The sequence below is a fragment of the Myripristis murdjan genome, chromosome 5 (assembly GCF_902150065.1).
Source record: "Myripristis murdjan chromosome 5, fMyrMur1.1, whole genome shotgun sequence".
In the NCBI taxonomy this organism is placed as follows: Eukaryota; Metazoa; Chordata; class Actinopteri; order Holocentriformes; family Holocentridae; genus Myripristis; species Myripristis murdjan.
In genome coordinates, this window is record NC_043984.1 from 17,925,480 (window position 1) to 17,941,825 (window position 16,346).

The 16,346-nt window shown below is 41.4% G+C and overlaps 1 protein-coding gene across 1 annotated transcript in view; it reads left to right on the plus strand.

Moving 5' to 3' along the window:
• LOC115358772 (voltage-dependent L-type calcium channel subunit alpha-1D-like) overlaps positions 1-16,342 on the plus strand; it is a 68,070-nt gene extending 51,728 nt beyond the window's left edge. Inside the window, 17 exon segments of the mRNA XM_030050780.1 lie at positions 1,310-1,438; positions 1,550-1,615; positions 1,711-1,802; positions 1,916-2,075; positions 2,861-2,988; positions 3,105-3,201; positions 3,321-3,423; positions 3,606-3,707; positions 5,377-5,510; positions 6,916-7,032; positions 7,457-7,845; positions 9,336-9,362; positions 10,141-10,269; positions 10,406-10,545; positions 11,412-11,518; positions 12,082-12,399; positions 12,892-16,342. Of these exon segments, the coding sequence (XP_029906640.1) occupies positions 1,310-1,438; positions 1,550-1,615; positions 1,711-1,802; positions 1,916-2,075; positions 2,861-2,988; positions 3,105-3,201; positions 3,321-3,423; positions 3,606-3,707; positions 5,377-5,510; positions 6,916-7,032; positions 7,457-7,845; positions 9,336-9,362; positions 10,141-10,269; positions 10,406-10,545; positions 11,412-11,518; positions 12,082-12,399; positions 12,892-13,197 (2,544 nt within the window). The 3' untranslated portion in view covers positions 13,198-16,342.
• The last annotated feature ends 4 nt before the right edge of the window (positions 16,343-16,346 follow it).

Genomic DNA, 16,346 nt, shown 5'->3' on the forward strand with positions numbered 1-16,346 from the left:
CTGTCTGTCATTATTTTCAGTGTGCATAGGTTGTGATAAGCCGTTGATGAATGTCTGTCTTTGATGTCATAGTGTAACGATAAGATAAGTTTTGTCCCGTAAGTTTTATACTGTATGTGAGAGGCGTGGCCATTTAGTGCTGTCTTTGTCTTGAATGACATGTCCTGGCGTGTGATAAAGACTTACTGAAATGTTATGTGTAAGTGTTGGGCCCAACATGTGGGAGACCTGCAGGGTGTGGTAACTTTGTATAAGTCATTAATGCAGGTCTTTGATTTTAAAGCCAACGGAGACTCCTCAGGTGGATGAGATGGGGGTAAGATGTTCCGCCCCCCACCCCACCCCCCTCTCTCAGGGCCATTCCCATGTTTAGCTAAGCATTTGTTTCTTCGTTTGTTATCTCTTCTGTTGTCTACAATACTTCCTATGATCTACTGTATTGCTTAGTTTCAATTTCATTTGTGTTCTCATGGTAAGGTCTTCCATTCTCTGTATTTTGCGTTCTCATGTTTGTTTTCAGATGTTTCGTTTGTTTGTTTGCATATTTCCTCAAAAATTTTGCTCTTCATTTTCCTAACTGTTTGGAGTTATTTTTAAGGAGAGTGTGTCACTCAAACGTGGCAGTGTGTGTCCTGTTAGGTGGGAGCGGTTTTGGGCCGCTCCTCACGTTTGTACCATTGACACTGCTACATGGTCTCTGCCACCATTCTTGCGTGGGGTAGTGACCCATGGATGACCCCTGGGATCAGGTCACCCAGCTTTGACCTATGAACCCCCTGGCCGACCCGTCAGGGTTGGTCCCACTGTGACTCCGCATGCAGTGACTCTGGACTGAGGGTGCCATGCTTGTGCAGATGTGTCCTGTCAAGTATGGCAAGGTTTTTCCAGCATGCTTGCCTCCTTGCTTCCTCCCCTGTAGGTCTGTACAGTGACAGAGCTCCTGACAGTGCTTTGGACGCAGACTGACAGAAACATATCAGCTGCAGCTACACTGCATGAGAGACTGCGCTCTGTATCACTCTCAGTTTGTCCTTTTGGTCTCAAAAGAAGAGCCATGTATTTGCTACATGAAATTACTCTACCAGACCACAGAAATGAGCTTTGTTTAAATTCAAAACTAAACATGATTCAAAGGCTTGAACAGTTTTCCCTCTCATAAAGATGCAGTGCTGCTTTTTCAGCCCATATGTATCTCGTTCCTAGGTCTCACTTCAGACCTCATCATCCAGTAAAGCACAGCCAGGCACTCTGTGTACAGTAAATACGCTGTTACTCTGCCATCCTCTGACTCTTGGCGCATTCCCCACAGAACACTGAGGACAGCGCTCGCATCTCCATCACCTTCTTCCGTCTGTTTCGAGTCATGCGATTGGTCAAGCTGCTGAGCAGAGGGGAGGGCATTCGCACCCTGCTGTGGACTTTTATCAAATCCTTCCAGGTGAGGCCTCATACTTTTATGAACCTCATGACTGACTGAGGGAAATATTCAAGTCACTGGTGCGTTAATATCAACCTTGCTCTACTTTTTCTTTCGCTTATTTTCCTTTAGGCCCTGCCATATGTTGCTCTTCTGATCGCCATGCTGTTCTTCATCTATGCTGTGATTGGCATGCAGGTTGGTAACTAAGGCTGATGGAAAATGCATTTCCACTCAGTTTTACCTTGGTTGGATTCGCAGTTATATTCATACAGACAATATTTGGATTTTAGGTGTTTGGTAAGATCGCCATGGTGGATGGCACTCACATCAACAGAAACAACAACTTCCAGACCTTCCCTCAGGCCGTGCTGCTGCTCTTCAGGTCTGTAGGAGTCAGGGATCAGGAGGGAATTGACAGTGTTTTTTCACTCTCATGGGTCTGCATTGCTGAGTGACTGTTTGGTCTGTCGTGTCTGATTAACGCATTTTCCCCAGGTGTGCCACTGGTGAGGCATGGCAAGAAATCATGTTGGCATGCATGCCAGGCAAACTGTGTGATCCAGAGTCCGACTACAACCCTGGAGAGGAGATGACTTGTGGCAGTGGATTTGCCATCATCTACTTCATCAGCTTCTACATGCTGTGCGCCTTCCTGGTACATAAGCACTATGCTGTACTTTTGTTATGGTGCACCTTAAAAATGATTTTTAAGATTTTTAGGAGAATATATATTATATATTTTTTTGGAATTTGACAAAAGGAAGCACTTAAGTGACAATTACGAATTTAAATGTCTGTAGCTCACGCCAAGTAAGCCTGATTCAAATCAAACTTTGCAGCCAGATCCAGCAGTCTTTGCTTTACAAATACGCTTTGTTGAACACCCAAGTCAGCCCTAATTATTAGGTTTTGGTTTATAATGTGGGCAAGGCCTATGCAACAATGGCATATAGTTCATATTGAGCTTAAATATTAATAGGGCTTGCAATGCAGAGTATATACTAGTTATTCGTATTTACTGAGCAATATCTACTAAACAAAGGCAAATAAATGTTTTGTTATTGTGAAAATGAGCATGAATATGATATTTCTATTATATTTATATACCATCAAACACACACACACACATATATATATATATATATATATATATATATATATACAGTACCAAAAGGTGGGACTTTTTGGTCACAATACACAGCCGCATTCAACAAAGATTATGGCTGATATTTACTGTCATACAAACTGTTCTGAAACCATTCCAAGCTAGCTAGCTGTAGCTTTAAAAAAAAAAAAAAATACAAATGCACCCTGAGACTCTGCTGACTGCACTGAGGCATATATTCCCACAATTATTCACACCTGCAGATATACACACAAGAAGAGGCACTGCAACACTAAACACACACTGACTAAGATGTTTTCTTGCGGCTTCTGCAGATTATCAATTTGTTTGTGGCTGTCATCATGGACAACTTTGACTATCTGACACGTGATTGGTCCATTCTCGGCCCACACCACCTAGATGAGTTCAAAAGAATCTGGTCAGAGTATGACCCGGAGGCTAAGTATGTGCTTTATTTTGTACCACAAGTATTTTACATTCAAGCTTGTGTGTAGCAGTGTGTCTCTCTGTAAGTACATTGACAAGTGACCTTTTACGCCTGACTTTTCTCACATACAGGGGCAGAATTAAGCATCTGGATGTTGTGACCCTGCTCCGTCGTATCCAGCCTCCTCTCGGCTTCGGCAAACTGTGCCCTCACAGAGTGGCATGCAAGGTCTCCGCTCCTTCCCTCCTCTTTCTCTTTCACTTTTTACACACATGGACACAGGCACAGATTACACTAGCTGAGCAGCTCTTGCATGCTAAAGGCCATTAACCTCTCTCTTGTTTCAGAGGCTGGTAGCCATGAACATGCCTCTGAACAGTGACGGCACAGTCATGTTTAATGCCACTCTGTTTGCGTTGGTTCGGACAGCCCTGAAGATCAAAACAGATGGTATGACACAAGCACAAATCACACCACACTGCACTGTTGCAGAAACAAATATAAAACGCACTGCTGGCTCACACGCAATTTAATGTTCTCTTTAATTGTAAATAGGAGCTTGCATGGAATGAAAATAGCTATAAACTGCTGTACTCGTTTCTCAGGGAGTTTTTTCCCCCCCTGTGGTGTAGGTAATCTAGAGCAGGCTAATGAAGAGCTGAGGGCTGTCATCAAGAAAATCTGGAAGAGAACCAGCATGAAGCTGCTGGATCAAGTGGTGCCCCCTGCTGGTGGTTAGTGGAATCGGCCTGTCTGTCAGAAGAAACCACATATTCTTGATTGTCCTTTTCTCATGTTTTGACACATAACTGAACCTGCACAAAATCACACACAACACTGTGTCGTACTGAATGCACGCACCACTTCTCATTCTCTGTGTTTAAAATGACATGAAACGAGAGACCACTTTGATAGTAATGTTCTAAAATACACAAAGTCCATCTTTAAATGAGCACCATAGGCTGCACACAGCCAGACAGACACTCACACATGAATAAAGCTGAATCCTGCTGTTTCTGCTCTGCTTATATTCTCCTGGTTGCCCCTCAGCAGTATGTATTTTTCCATGTGTGTGTGTAATCCACACTCTCCCTCCTGCCCTGGATGCTGATGGAGGCTACTGATTCTCTGCTGGGCTTTGGGCTTGCATGGCCTTGTAGACCACTGTGCAAGTGCATGCTCTGTCTTTCTCACTAATCTCTCTCTTTTCTTAATCTCTCTCGCTCTGTCCTCTCTCTATCTGATTTCTTCTCTCTGTCCTTCTCTCACTGCTTGAGCTTCCACAGCTTCTTTTCCTTATACTGTTTATCTATGTATCCAAAACTTTTTAAGTACTTCAGAATATTCTGAAGCAGTTCTGTTTTAGGGTGGTGGCATGGAACTAGTGTTGCCTCTCTCTCCGATCTCTGTCCCCAGCGTGCTTGTTTAAAGTGACTCAGACCCCTGCTTCAGAATGATTCTCACACACTCACGCACACACTCTGGACTACAAATATATATATGTGTATATCCATTGGCCAAAAAGTACAAAACGTACAACATTTGCTGACTTACATACGTCACATAATACAAGCACAAAACTGAACATAAACTCTGACACTAACGTACTGACATGTATGCCTACTTCTGCTTGCTTGCATGTGCTAAAGTAGTAGAGTAAACGGCATTCTTAGAAATAACTTACAACACAGATTCTTCTAAGAAAACATAGCAAAAGCTATATGAGTGGATCCAAAAAAGGTAACATAATAATAGCAGCTCGAATTAAACTTTACTGACATATTGATCACTTTCTCTGTTATCTAATAATAATGCTGTCTAAATAACACTACCAATTATTCAGATTGAATATTACCAGTAGTTTGAACCATAACATAAAGTAGGTTTGGCCCTCATTGTGCTTTTTGTGTTCTCTTTATCATCAGTCTCTCATTTGGGGATAAAGAGAAGCTACAGCAGCTATATTGCTGTCACCTTAAAAAAAAGTCCCATTAATAGGTGTTTCAGCATTGATTTGCACCATCTACTTTAAGTTAAAATAACACATATAATATAGAAGATGTAACTTTGATCATTAAATCTTAACTGAAGGCATTGTCACATATATTTGTTCTTTTTTCCCTCTTGGGACCACAGAAAAGGATTTCAGGTGGTGCAAATTGAGGTACAGTATATACACCATCAAGATGGATGTATATGGTGTGGATATAAGTCTTTTGTTTAGCAGAGATGAGTGCATCACATTTACAGCAGGAGGTGCTGCTTGTCTGGAGTCCTGAGGTGTTGGGCCCAGTGTGTTGAGGAGGCGGGGCGAGGGGGAAGGGTTCATGGACAGCCTCTCTCTCAGGGTACTGTGTAGTGACCTGCTGACACAGGAAGCGTTTGTGTGGTCTGTTCACTCAGATGATGAGGTAACCGTGGGGAAGTTCTATGCCACCTTCCTGATACAGGACTACTTTAGGAAATTCAAGAAACGTAAAGAGGAAGGCCTGGTGGGTGCACACCCCTCCCAAAACAACACAGCCATTGCTCTACAGGTGAGCCTTCGAGTGTGTTTCTGTTTGTGTGTGTGTGTGTGTGTGTGTGTGTGTGTGTGTGTGTGTGTGTGTGTGTGTGTGTGTGTGTGTGTGTGTGTGTGTGTGGAAAACAGATCCATGAGAGCTGTAGTACTGTGAATTTATGTCTGTTAAAGCGGTCACATCAAGTATGACAGTGATATGGTTTATGATTCAGAAAGTCATTCATGATCAAAGATAATGGTGTACAGTTTGTAGTAGGGATGCACGATATTGGATTTTTTGCTGATTCCCAATACAACGATATTTTCCAACTCTTTTGCTGAATGGCGATGCCGATACTGATAAATGCACATATTTTTTTCCACCTGTAATTGCAGAGAACATCAGGTCTCTCCTGTAGTGGAATAAACATCATTATTATGCCTACTCTTAGGTGATGCCCCCTGGCAAATGCAGACATAAAGTACAATGCTTCTCAAAATGTACATATTTATTGGAGAAAAATAAGAAAACTACTTCAATTTAGGTTATGTAAAACATTTTTATAACACTTTATTTCAAACAAAATGTGATTCATCCTATTTAAACAGGCTTGGAGGATCTTCTGTCGGAAACAGTGCTGAGAGTAGCCACAACCAGGGTTAATTTGACCTATTTCCAATATCGGCAGAAATTTTCATCTTGGGCCAATACCGATATTTCATTTTAAAGCCAATATTGGCTGACACCAATGAGTGTGCCAATGTTATTGTGCATCCCTAGTTTGAATCTGTTCCTGTGGTGTACATGTGTCTAGTGTGTGATCTTTACCACTGCTGCTCATGTCTCCGTGTGCTTACATGTCATAGATGTTGATGTTAAGTGTGTCACTGTCTCCATGCATTATCATCATCATAAGGTGTTTTTTGTGCATCACAGGTTACCCATCGTCTCATATGCCAAGCCTGTTTCCATTTCCATTATCTTTGGCTAAAATACCATTTATCATGTCAGACGATCATGTCAAGATCGATCCAATTATTGTTTCCACTGAAAGCTTATTTTTTTGGCTGTATTGAAACCTTTGTGAATATCTTGCAAATTTGGTTAAACTAAATGGGAAGGGAAAGAAAAAGTACAAGTAATTTCTTACAACATTCACCAAAGATGATATTAGAGAGGGCACAGCTGGGTGCTGCACAAGACACCTCAGCTGAGTATACTCACATTCAGGAGAGCACATCTGTCTGTCTCAGTGTTCTCATCTCTCACAGTCTGTCTAGCGTTGTGAAAACCAGGTGTTGCATACTTCAGTGAATACATGTGTCTGCCCCGTATGTGTGGTTGTGGTTGTATGATGCTGCATTTGGTATTGTCAGGAGTCTCTTGACTCAGAGGAAGGTCCCGGCTGTAGCTCTTAGCCCTGTTGTTGTCATGGTTACAGGCTGGCCTTCGCACGCTGCATGATATCGGGCCCGAAATTCGCCGAGCGATATCATGTGATCTGCAAGATGACGAGCTAGTAGACTTTATTCCAGAGGAAGACGAGGAAATTTATAGGGTAACTGATTTAATTTTACCTGCGTGTCAGGGCAAATGTCTGTGGCATTAAGTTTAATATTGTGCTTGTCCTCTGTCTGAGGTTTGTGAAAGAGCAATATTTAACTGTGTGACATCTTTACCTTAGCGGGGGGAAATATACTAAAACAAACTCTAATGTACTGATCTACAGATGAGAGCTCTTTATTTTACTGAGTTTATTTGGGCTTTTTATGTTTTTTTGTCCATTTCAGTCCAAACAAACGAACAGTGCATTCATTTTGCTCACATATGCCATAAGCCATTAAACCAGCTTCTGAACTTATTTTTTGCCCATACAATTTCAAAAAAGAAAACCAACCCCCAGTCTTAACATCAATAGCACATTTGTTCTCTTTGTAAGAAGTGGAAGCCTTGGCGTTTTGACCTTGAACATTCCTTCACAGCGTAATGGCGGACTCTTTGGCAACCATATCATGAACGGGGGCCACCGGCGATCCAATGGCCACCAGACCAACGCCACCCAGCGGCCTCTTCAGGTGCAGCCGCCCCCTCACTACGCCCACATGGAGCAGCCCATGGGACGCTTGTGTCGAGCCAATGCAATGTCCCACCCCAACCACCATCATCACCACCACCACCATCACCACCGCCACCACAACTCCTACGGCAAGTCACCCAAATCCACCAACATCAACCTCAACAATGCCAACGTGTCCAGTCTGCCCAACGGGGGACACCATCGCTACTACGAGCACGCGCCTCCCAACGGCTACCCAGGTCTGCGCAGCTCCTACTACGACTACGACAAGCCCCGGACGCCCCAGGGCCAAAGGTAACCGCACACTGACCGTCAGCCGTCACTCTGCTGCTGATGTGGTTGAAACATTAGCATGAGATTTGTCAGATAGTAACAGAGTCAACAAAAATCCACCCTCAGCTCAGGGTTTTGTTTAAACTGAACTAAGTCCATCTTGCTGCCTTTCTTCTACAGCAGTGAGGACAAAGCACGTGCAGGTAGCAAACTGGTACCCTTGCACTCTCTAGTGTGCAAATAAAAGGACATAGTTAATGTCATGTCCCAGATATGAGGCTGCAGCTGACATGGCATTTTTCCAACTCCACAATGAGTTTTGTAAAATTTTTCTATTTGGAAATTTTGTCATAAATATTCTTTACTTCCCATTACAACTTTCTTGGTTGACATTATCTTCAATAGATCATTATTCAGTGTGGCTACAACACATGTTGGGCATTGCATAAATAGTAAGAGGAATAGATGTGTTTAGACACATTTCTCAGTGATCACAAACTGGTTTGCTGGCTAGCTAGATTTATAGGCCAAAAGCAACACCCTTCTGAGTTTTTCAGGATGCCTGAAAAACTCAGAAAATCACCCACAGAAATAGAGTAGACAAGCCAAGCTGAGTGGAAATAGGTACACAAGGAAAAAATTAAATTACACCTCTTCCGCACAAAATAACTCCTGGAATGCAATGACCATGACAAACGGATGATATATAACAGCTGGTGGAAGAGTAGGTGAGGGTGGATTTTTTTTACTTTGAAGTATTAGACTGAGGCTTCAAATACAACTATCCTGCTACTGTCCAGGTGGCAGGATAGATTAGAACTGTATAGAACTTTTTTAAAAAAAAAAATTTCCATCACTAAATTGTTTGCTTCAGGGAGGTTTTGAGTCTTTCGTTCATGCAGTTGCCTCAGGATGTGTGATGTTGTTGCACCCAACTACAGCAACAGAGTACACTGGGATTAGTTTTTACACAGTGCTGTTATCAGTAGACTCACTGTAAGGACGTTATATATTGCATAAGTGTTTTTTTTCCACAGGCAGGGACCAACTCCTTATCAAACCTTCCGTTCTCACAGACCCATAACGCTATCCCTTCTTTCCATAATGTATCAAAAACGCTCTTTCATACTGACAGTTAATTACGTAAGTGACCAATAGTGCACTATCTCTCTGTTTCCCATACCACATGTTTAGTATTGGGCCTTCCTCTGTTCGGTACCCAATGAGTCTGTGGCGACAATTTCATTCCTGCCACTTTACAAAAGAGAAACGACTTTTAGTTTGTTTCCTATCTTTAGTGACGATAATGGAATTGTCAACCAACATTGGAGTCCAACACTTTGCCATCACGCTCTTTCCTCCTCATACATATATATGAGAATGCTGTATATGTTTCATATACTCTGCAATATATATGTCATGCCCCCCCCTTTTTCTCTGTGTTCTCTCCTCCCTGTCTCCTGCCTAACCAAAATGCTTTCTCTCAACCGTCCCTCTGCTTTCTTGGACAGAAGGCGCTACTATGAGACCTATGTTAGGTATGTTGTTCTCCTAGGTATGGCTCCAGAAGTATGCATCCACGGCAAAGGAGGAATATATATATATATATATTTGTTTATTTTTTTAGCTATGTATTTATTTGTCTATATATATTTATTTTGACTTGATTTTGGATCAGTGAATGGTTGCATCCCTGCTAAGTCAGTGTTATGTACTATATGCTGGCCAGTCATTTTTTTTACATTACCGCTAGCTTCAATTACAACACAGCTGTGTCAATGCTTCAAAACAAAAGGAGAGTTTACACTGAATGTGAGTGGCCAGCATACAGCGTAGAGCAGCCCTGCTTTATGCATGTGTCGGCGAGGAAGGAGAGCACCACCAAATGAAGCGACGCGCTTGCTTTGAGGAGGATCCAGATGCCTGAATCCAAGGAAGTATATGAGAATGCTTTTAAAATCCCAATTTGAAGACACCACTATTTATTTATGTGTACATCCTACAAATTACCAAGTCCTACATACAATCTTCTCCGCGATTCCTAACAACAAAGATATCGGTGTTTTAATTAATTTGACTGAGAATATCAAAATGAATGATTTGTTGTCAAATGAAACACTGAGTGATGCTCTTCGGCTTGAAACTTCTGCCTGTTGTCTTGGTTAGGCTGTGGTGACTTGGTAAATAAAGTCGTTCAGTTGCATCGCTGCTCCCTGGAGGCTTGCGTCTGCATGGCAGTGCATGGCCCTGTTCCCATGACCCCGTGCAGAGCAGCAACATGCACCCTCTGACCCTTGTGCCCTGACCTTCCATCAGGTCCCACGGAGGGGATGGCCGCCACCCGACCATCCGCAGGGAGGAGGAGTTTGACGAGGATCGCTTCTCTGGAGAGTACTACAGTGGAGAAGAGTTTTATGAAGATGACAGCATGCTGTCAGGGGACAGGTATTACATTTTGAATTCACTTTTTCCATTTAAAAAAAAGGGAAACTTTTTTTCAGATGTTTTGGATGGCTTCCAGCTTTTGTAAACTCTCTGAGGTTTTGTAAGAACTGTTATATAATATTTATCATTTTGGCAGGTATCAGAACAGTGACACGGAGTATGAGACTCCCAAAGGTTACCACCACCCTGACAGTTACTATGACGATGATGAGCAGCCTCTCTATCGCGACTCACGGAGGTCGCCAAAGAGACGCCTGCTTCCTGCCACACCTCAAGGTATCTCCTTACTCTTCAAGCAGCATGGGTCATACGCTTTCCAGATCCATTCATGCTCCATATTAAAGGCTGTCATTTATAAATAAACAGCTTAAGTCTTAAAGAAACAGTTTCCCTTTGGCCACATAATGTGAAAGCCAGATTCAAACCTGTGTTTCCTGCCAACACACTGCCCTGGCCTTACTGTTTGACCTTGTGTGTGCTGAGTTGTTGTCAACAGGAATCTTAAACAGTGACATCCACAACACACCTAATGTTGAATTTAACCCATTAATGACAGACAGTGAGAAAATGTTTAAATCTATCTTATGAATGAAGTCCATCTTTAAAGATCAGTACAAATGTTACTGTTAATGAATGAATGATAAGAAAAATGATAGTTTAAAAGAATTCTTCCAAATGGAGAATTGTTGTGTCTAATGGCATGCAGTTTTGAAAAGTAAACTGTAGACTCTCTCGCTAGATTATTCTACATTTACAGCATCAGAGAAAATAACTAAAATACATTTTCTTCAAACTTTTTATTGATTGATTGATTTATTGATTTATTTATTGATTGATTGATTGAAAAAACACACAGGACACAGTAGCCACCTCAAGGTACCAAACCTGCATTACACAGGGCACTAACCTACAGGATGGGACATTACATAGGACAGAGTACAAAATGACCCCAACCCTTTACTGAATCAAACTGCATGTATCATCAATTTTAGCAACTGATATAAAATAAACTTCACAAGACATTTAACCTCCACTCTCCGATTTGCACAGTCACCTTTTTTCTTCCGATTCCTTTGAGCACTTGTGGTCTTGATGTTTTTTGTGCATGAGGTCACTCACTCGTCCGCCCCTCACTTGTTCAGGTCACAGGAGGCCTTCCTTCAACTTTGAGTGTCTGCGCAGGCAGAGTAGCCAGGACGAGCTTCCACATCAGCGTACTGCTCTACCACTGCACCTTATGCAGCACCAGGTAACACATGCACGCTCACAAATCTACCGTTTGCTATCTGTTGTTGTTATACACATTTTTGTTTATTATATTTTTGTTGTTACCTTTTTCACAGCAGCCATTTTGACATGAAATAGCAGGGTGACCACAGGTGTTTCTAATTACATTAATTAAGGTTTAGTTCCATTTAAGTGCAGCAGAGCCTTTTTAGTGAGTCAGCATGAACAGCATCAGCATCTGTCATCAGTATCACCTGTGTTTACCCTGCTATTTATGTCAAAATGGCTTCTTTTAGAACCGCTTCCTTCAAGCAGCATAAAGCATGAAAGTGTAGCTTAAAATTGACAGAATTAAAATTGATCTACTTACATCAAGTATATTAACGGAGTAAAAATGAGCAAATAAATTAATAAATAAATTTGTTGAAGCAAGTTAAAATCCATATAAACAGAGCTGTGTTGCACTCCTCATGTAGTAGTGTAGAAGTAAAATTTGACTGCAACCGCTTGTTATGCAGCTCTCTGTTGAGTCTGCATTTATGACTTATGACTATGATTTATTTATGACTCACTCCACCCTGGCAGGTTATGGCTGTAGCAGGCCTGGACTCAAGCAGGGCCCACCGCCTCTCCCCAACCCGCTCCACACGCTCCTGGGCCACGCCCCCCGCCACCCCAGCCAGTAAAGAGCAGTCGCCATACTACACCCCTCTCATCCGTGTGGACCGCCCGCACAGGGAGAGTATCGCCAGCAGCCAAGTGTCTGTGCGTAAGAGCTCATGGTACACAGATGACCCTGAGTACTCTCAGAGGACCTACTCACCAGTCCACCTGCAGGTACCGCCTGAGTACCGCAACCAGTACCACCAGAAGAGAGGCAGCGCCACCAGCCTAGTGGAAGCGGTGAGTCTGAGGGTTCACGAGGAAAGGGGAGGATATCAGTGCCCTTGACTGGATGAGCAAATCTCACAGTCACAGTTTTGTAGCAGTATGTAGTAATCCAGTAAGATAACATAAGATTAACTTAAACCTCTTGAACTCTGATTTTCCCTTAAATTCCCCCTAAATTGCTTCATAGTTAGAAAAAAAAAACATTTTTGAAATATTCAAACCAGTTTTATTGCTCCAACATTTCAACAAATAGAAAATATCTATATGTGTTGCCATTTTATACACACTTAACTGTAATTCAGCAGGACATATTTGGTATCTTTGGAAACACTGCAAGCTCCAGTAATTTAAAATAAGGTTTGTGGGTTTTAGGGGGGTTGTGTTGAAGGTGTGAAATTACTTTTAGTACCTGGTCAAAAATAGGCCTCAGTCTTGGTGGAGAATGCATTACACAAAACAATACAACAGTAACATTTTCTTTCCTTCTCACATGCTTCCGAGCAGGTTTTGATATCAGAAGGGCTTGGGAGATACGCCAAGGATCCCAAGTTTGTCGCTGCTACAAAGCATGAGATAGCAGACGCCTGTGAGATGACAATAGATGAGATGGAGAGTGCAGCCAGCCACCTGCTGAACGGCGGGGTGGCCCCCAGCATCAACGGGGTCAACGTGTTCCCCATTCTGACCCCGAGGGACTACGAACTGCAGGACGCCACAGTCAGCTACAGCGACGAGGAGCCGGAGACAGAACCCAGGGCGCCTTACGAGGAGGACCTGGCGGACGAGATGATATGCATCACAACGTTATAGCAGTGGCTGGAGAACTCTGCAAACTAGAACCCTGTCAGACTACCATCAGTGAAAATAAACAAATAAAATGCATCTATTGGCTCTGACCAAAAGAAGTGCCTTTTACATTGAAGAGAAAAGGCACCTAGAAGAGAGACACATTAGTCCCGTCTGTTTAATTCTTCTCCACCTGCCAGCAAAAGGAGGTCACAGCACAGAGTCAGCTACCACCCTGCTGCTCCGAGAGGACTGACCACACCTTCCTGTCTGAAGCCTCAACTGGGAGGTGTCATTCTGGTCCAGCACTCAACCAATCAAAGATGAGGACATTGTTGTCAGTGAAGGAGATGGACCCAATGGCAAAGGTGTGAGATACTGGAGGGCGGGTCTCTTAGGGTGATGACAATCAGATGTAAGATGTCATTACCTCAGTCACTTTATTAAGGTTTGGCATATCATGCAAGTTTTCAATGCAAGCATAGAAAGGCATATCTCCTCCCGTAGTCATTAGAATAACTTGATCACTATGTTGTTAGAACAGAACATTTAAATGATTGCTATAGCCGAGTCAAAAAGAGAAGAGCACCAGTAAAGTTGTACCAGATTATGCAGGAAATAACTGTCCTACTTATAGCATCATTCAACTTGAGATATGTACTTTTGAAGCGTCAAAAAGCATTTGTTATAAATGCACTAGCAGGCAGGTTATTTTAAATTTTAGAATAGCCTGATTAATATTTCATAGTTGATATGCTGTAAATTGTATTATATAACAAAAGAAAACTTTGTAAAGAGATAATCTATATTTTGTAATTATGTACCATTTAAAAGATCAGCAATATGGACCCTTGTGACTCTATTATGCTATAAAGGCAGAATTGCATTATTTTATTAGGTACAATATTCTGATTATTTATTTGCCTTTTATTTTATGTATTTATTTATTTATTTATTTATTTATTTTGCTAATATGCACCCTTTACTTTGCCTATGGAAACAGCATTTTTAAGAAGTTATGCTTGTGTGACAACACTACTGCACAAGATATGCAAATGGCTTTGTTTTATGAGCATAGGAGCATATGTGTTACACCAAACCAACACCAGTTGCATAAGGTTAAGCCCCCTTTAAAGGAGCATTTTTAGAAGGTAAGCCTCAAGGATCCTGTGCTGAAATTTTATACAGATGTGACAAACACATTTGTTTGCATATTTTGTGCAGGGCATGCACAAGAATTTAAAATGCATAGTGCATTAACAATGCTGCTTTTTTAGTTGGTTTCAGAGTCAAACCTAGGTTTCATCAGCCCCTGCTGAAATGCCTTTTGCTGCTGAAAGAACGAAAAAATGATAGGTGTTAATAACAGGGATAAATTAATATGTGTCTCTGCTTGTGCCGGGAGTTTCCTGGACAGACTCTGTGTCGGTCATGGTGTGATTCCATTAAACCTTTATACCAGATCTTTGTAATCATATCTTAGCCTTCATGTTGTGTGTGTGAGGGCTTGGACCGAGCCTGTGGCAGTAGGAGACACACACACACGCACGCACACACACACTCACACACTCACACACACACACACACACACACACACACACACACACACACACACAGAGGCTGTTCACAGGTGAGAGATGCTTTTGTGCTCTGGGTGGAAAGACAGAGGGTGTCCTCGCATCAGGATGTGTTCCAGCTGGAGAGAGGCTAAGCAATACTACCCCCCCACACCTCTTTCTCAGCCTGCCCGGTTCCTGCATACAGTATACCTCGTTAGGCATCGGGGACAACATATCATTGTCTCAGCTTGTCTGTTTGTCAGTGTCCCACAGTGGAGTTTTAGCGAGAGAATTGAGTTGAGTGGGGTGAAGCTGCCCCTTGATCCTGGTCATTCATTTGCTTTGTGTTTTTCCTCTCATCATATATTTAAATTAATTATTTTGGGAGGGTGAACTGATCGTGGACCCGTAACAAGGGACAACCGAAGCTCGCAAGTTGGAATACGAGACAAGAAATCCTTTTGTTTTCATCAGGCGTCATCAAATATGAATCTATCACAATAAGGATAGTGGACAAAATACTTTAAATTGAGCTTTTTCAGGCAATACCCTGGAGAGATTGAATTAGCACAGAGGATATTTTAGGGTAAGACAACTATGTGATCTGGTGTTCATGAGTGTTTGATTTGTAGTTGAGTGCATACTGTACTCTAATTCAACCGAATACTGTCATGAAAATGTAGGTTTTCCACTTTGTGTGCACATTGAAAGGGCTCTTTGAATTGTTTGTGAGTAAAAAAAAATGTGTTCTAGTCCTTTTGTTGATGACTATCATATAAAAGGACCAATGCACATAACAGGCACATTGTACTATTCGTAGCAATTACAGTACTGATGAACTGAAGATATGCATTATTTTGTAAACACTTTTAAAAGTTGTGTTAAACTAAAGATGAAAACAACTTACTTTTACCTCATGTCAGGGATTCCTGAAAAAAAAAAGAAAATAATGATTTGGTTCAGTCTATACCAATGGTATTTAAATATTAGCACATAGCTGTTTGTCTTTGCACAAGTAACTGTATAGTGCTTTTGTTTCTCCTTTTTCTAAAGAGATTTGTGTATTAAGGTGAGACAATTTTGTACTTTTTGTGACTGTGTGTATGGTTTAGTGACTTATATATTTGTCATTTACACCTCACCTTACAATGCTGGGAATGAAAGAGTATTTAAAAAAAAATATTTTCAAGGTGCACTGTTCCTCTGTTCGCGGGTAAGGAAAAAAAATCCAATGGTAAAGTACCAGTTTACAGAGAAACACCTATTGATTTGAACATTTTTATTAGTTTTCATCATATTGTCATGATTATAATTACTATTACAACTATTAATGTTCTTAATGATGTATTAAAATAGAGGATAATGTAAAATATGTACAAAAGTATGGAAAGACCCATGGTAATGTTCTCTACTTGAAAGTCTTGATATTTGCTCTGTAATGTTTTTATTCAGTAAACATCATTTCTCTTAGTAGCAAATGCTTTACTATAACCCTCTAGGTTTTGTATCAATACATTTTTTGTATTTTTCCATTTTATTTTGGCCTCAACTTTATTTGAATCAATACTGATATTTTATTTTCTATTATTATTGAATAAACTTATGCTGAATTAC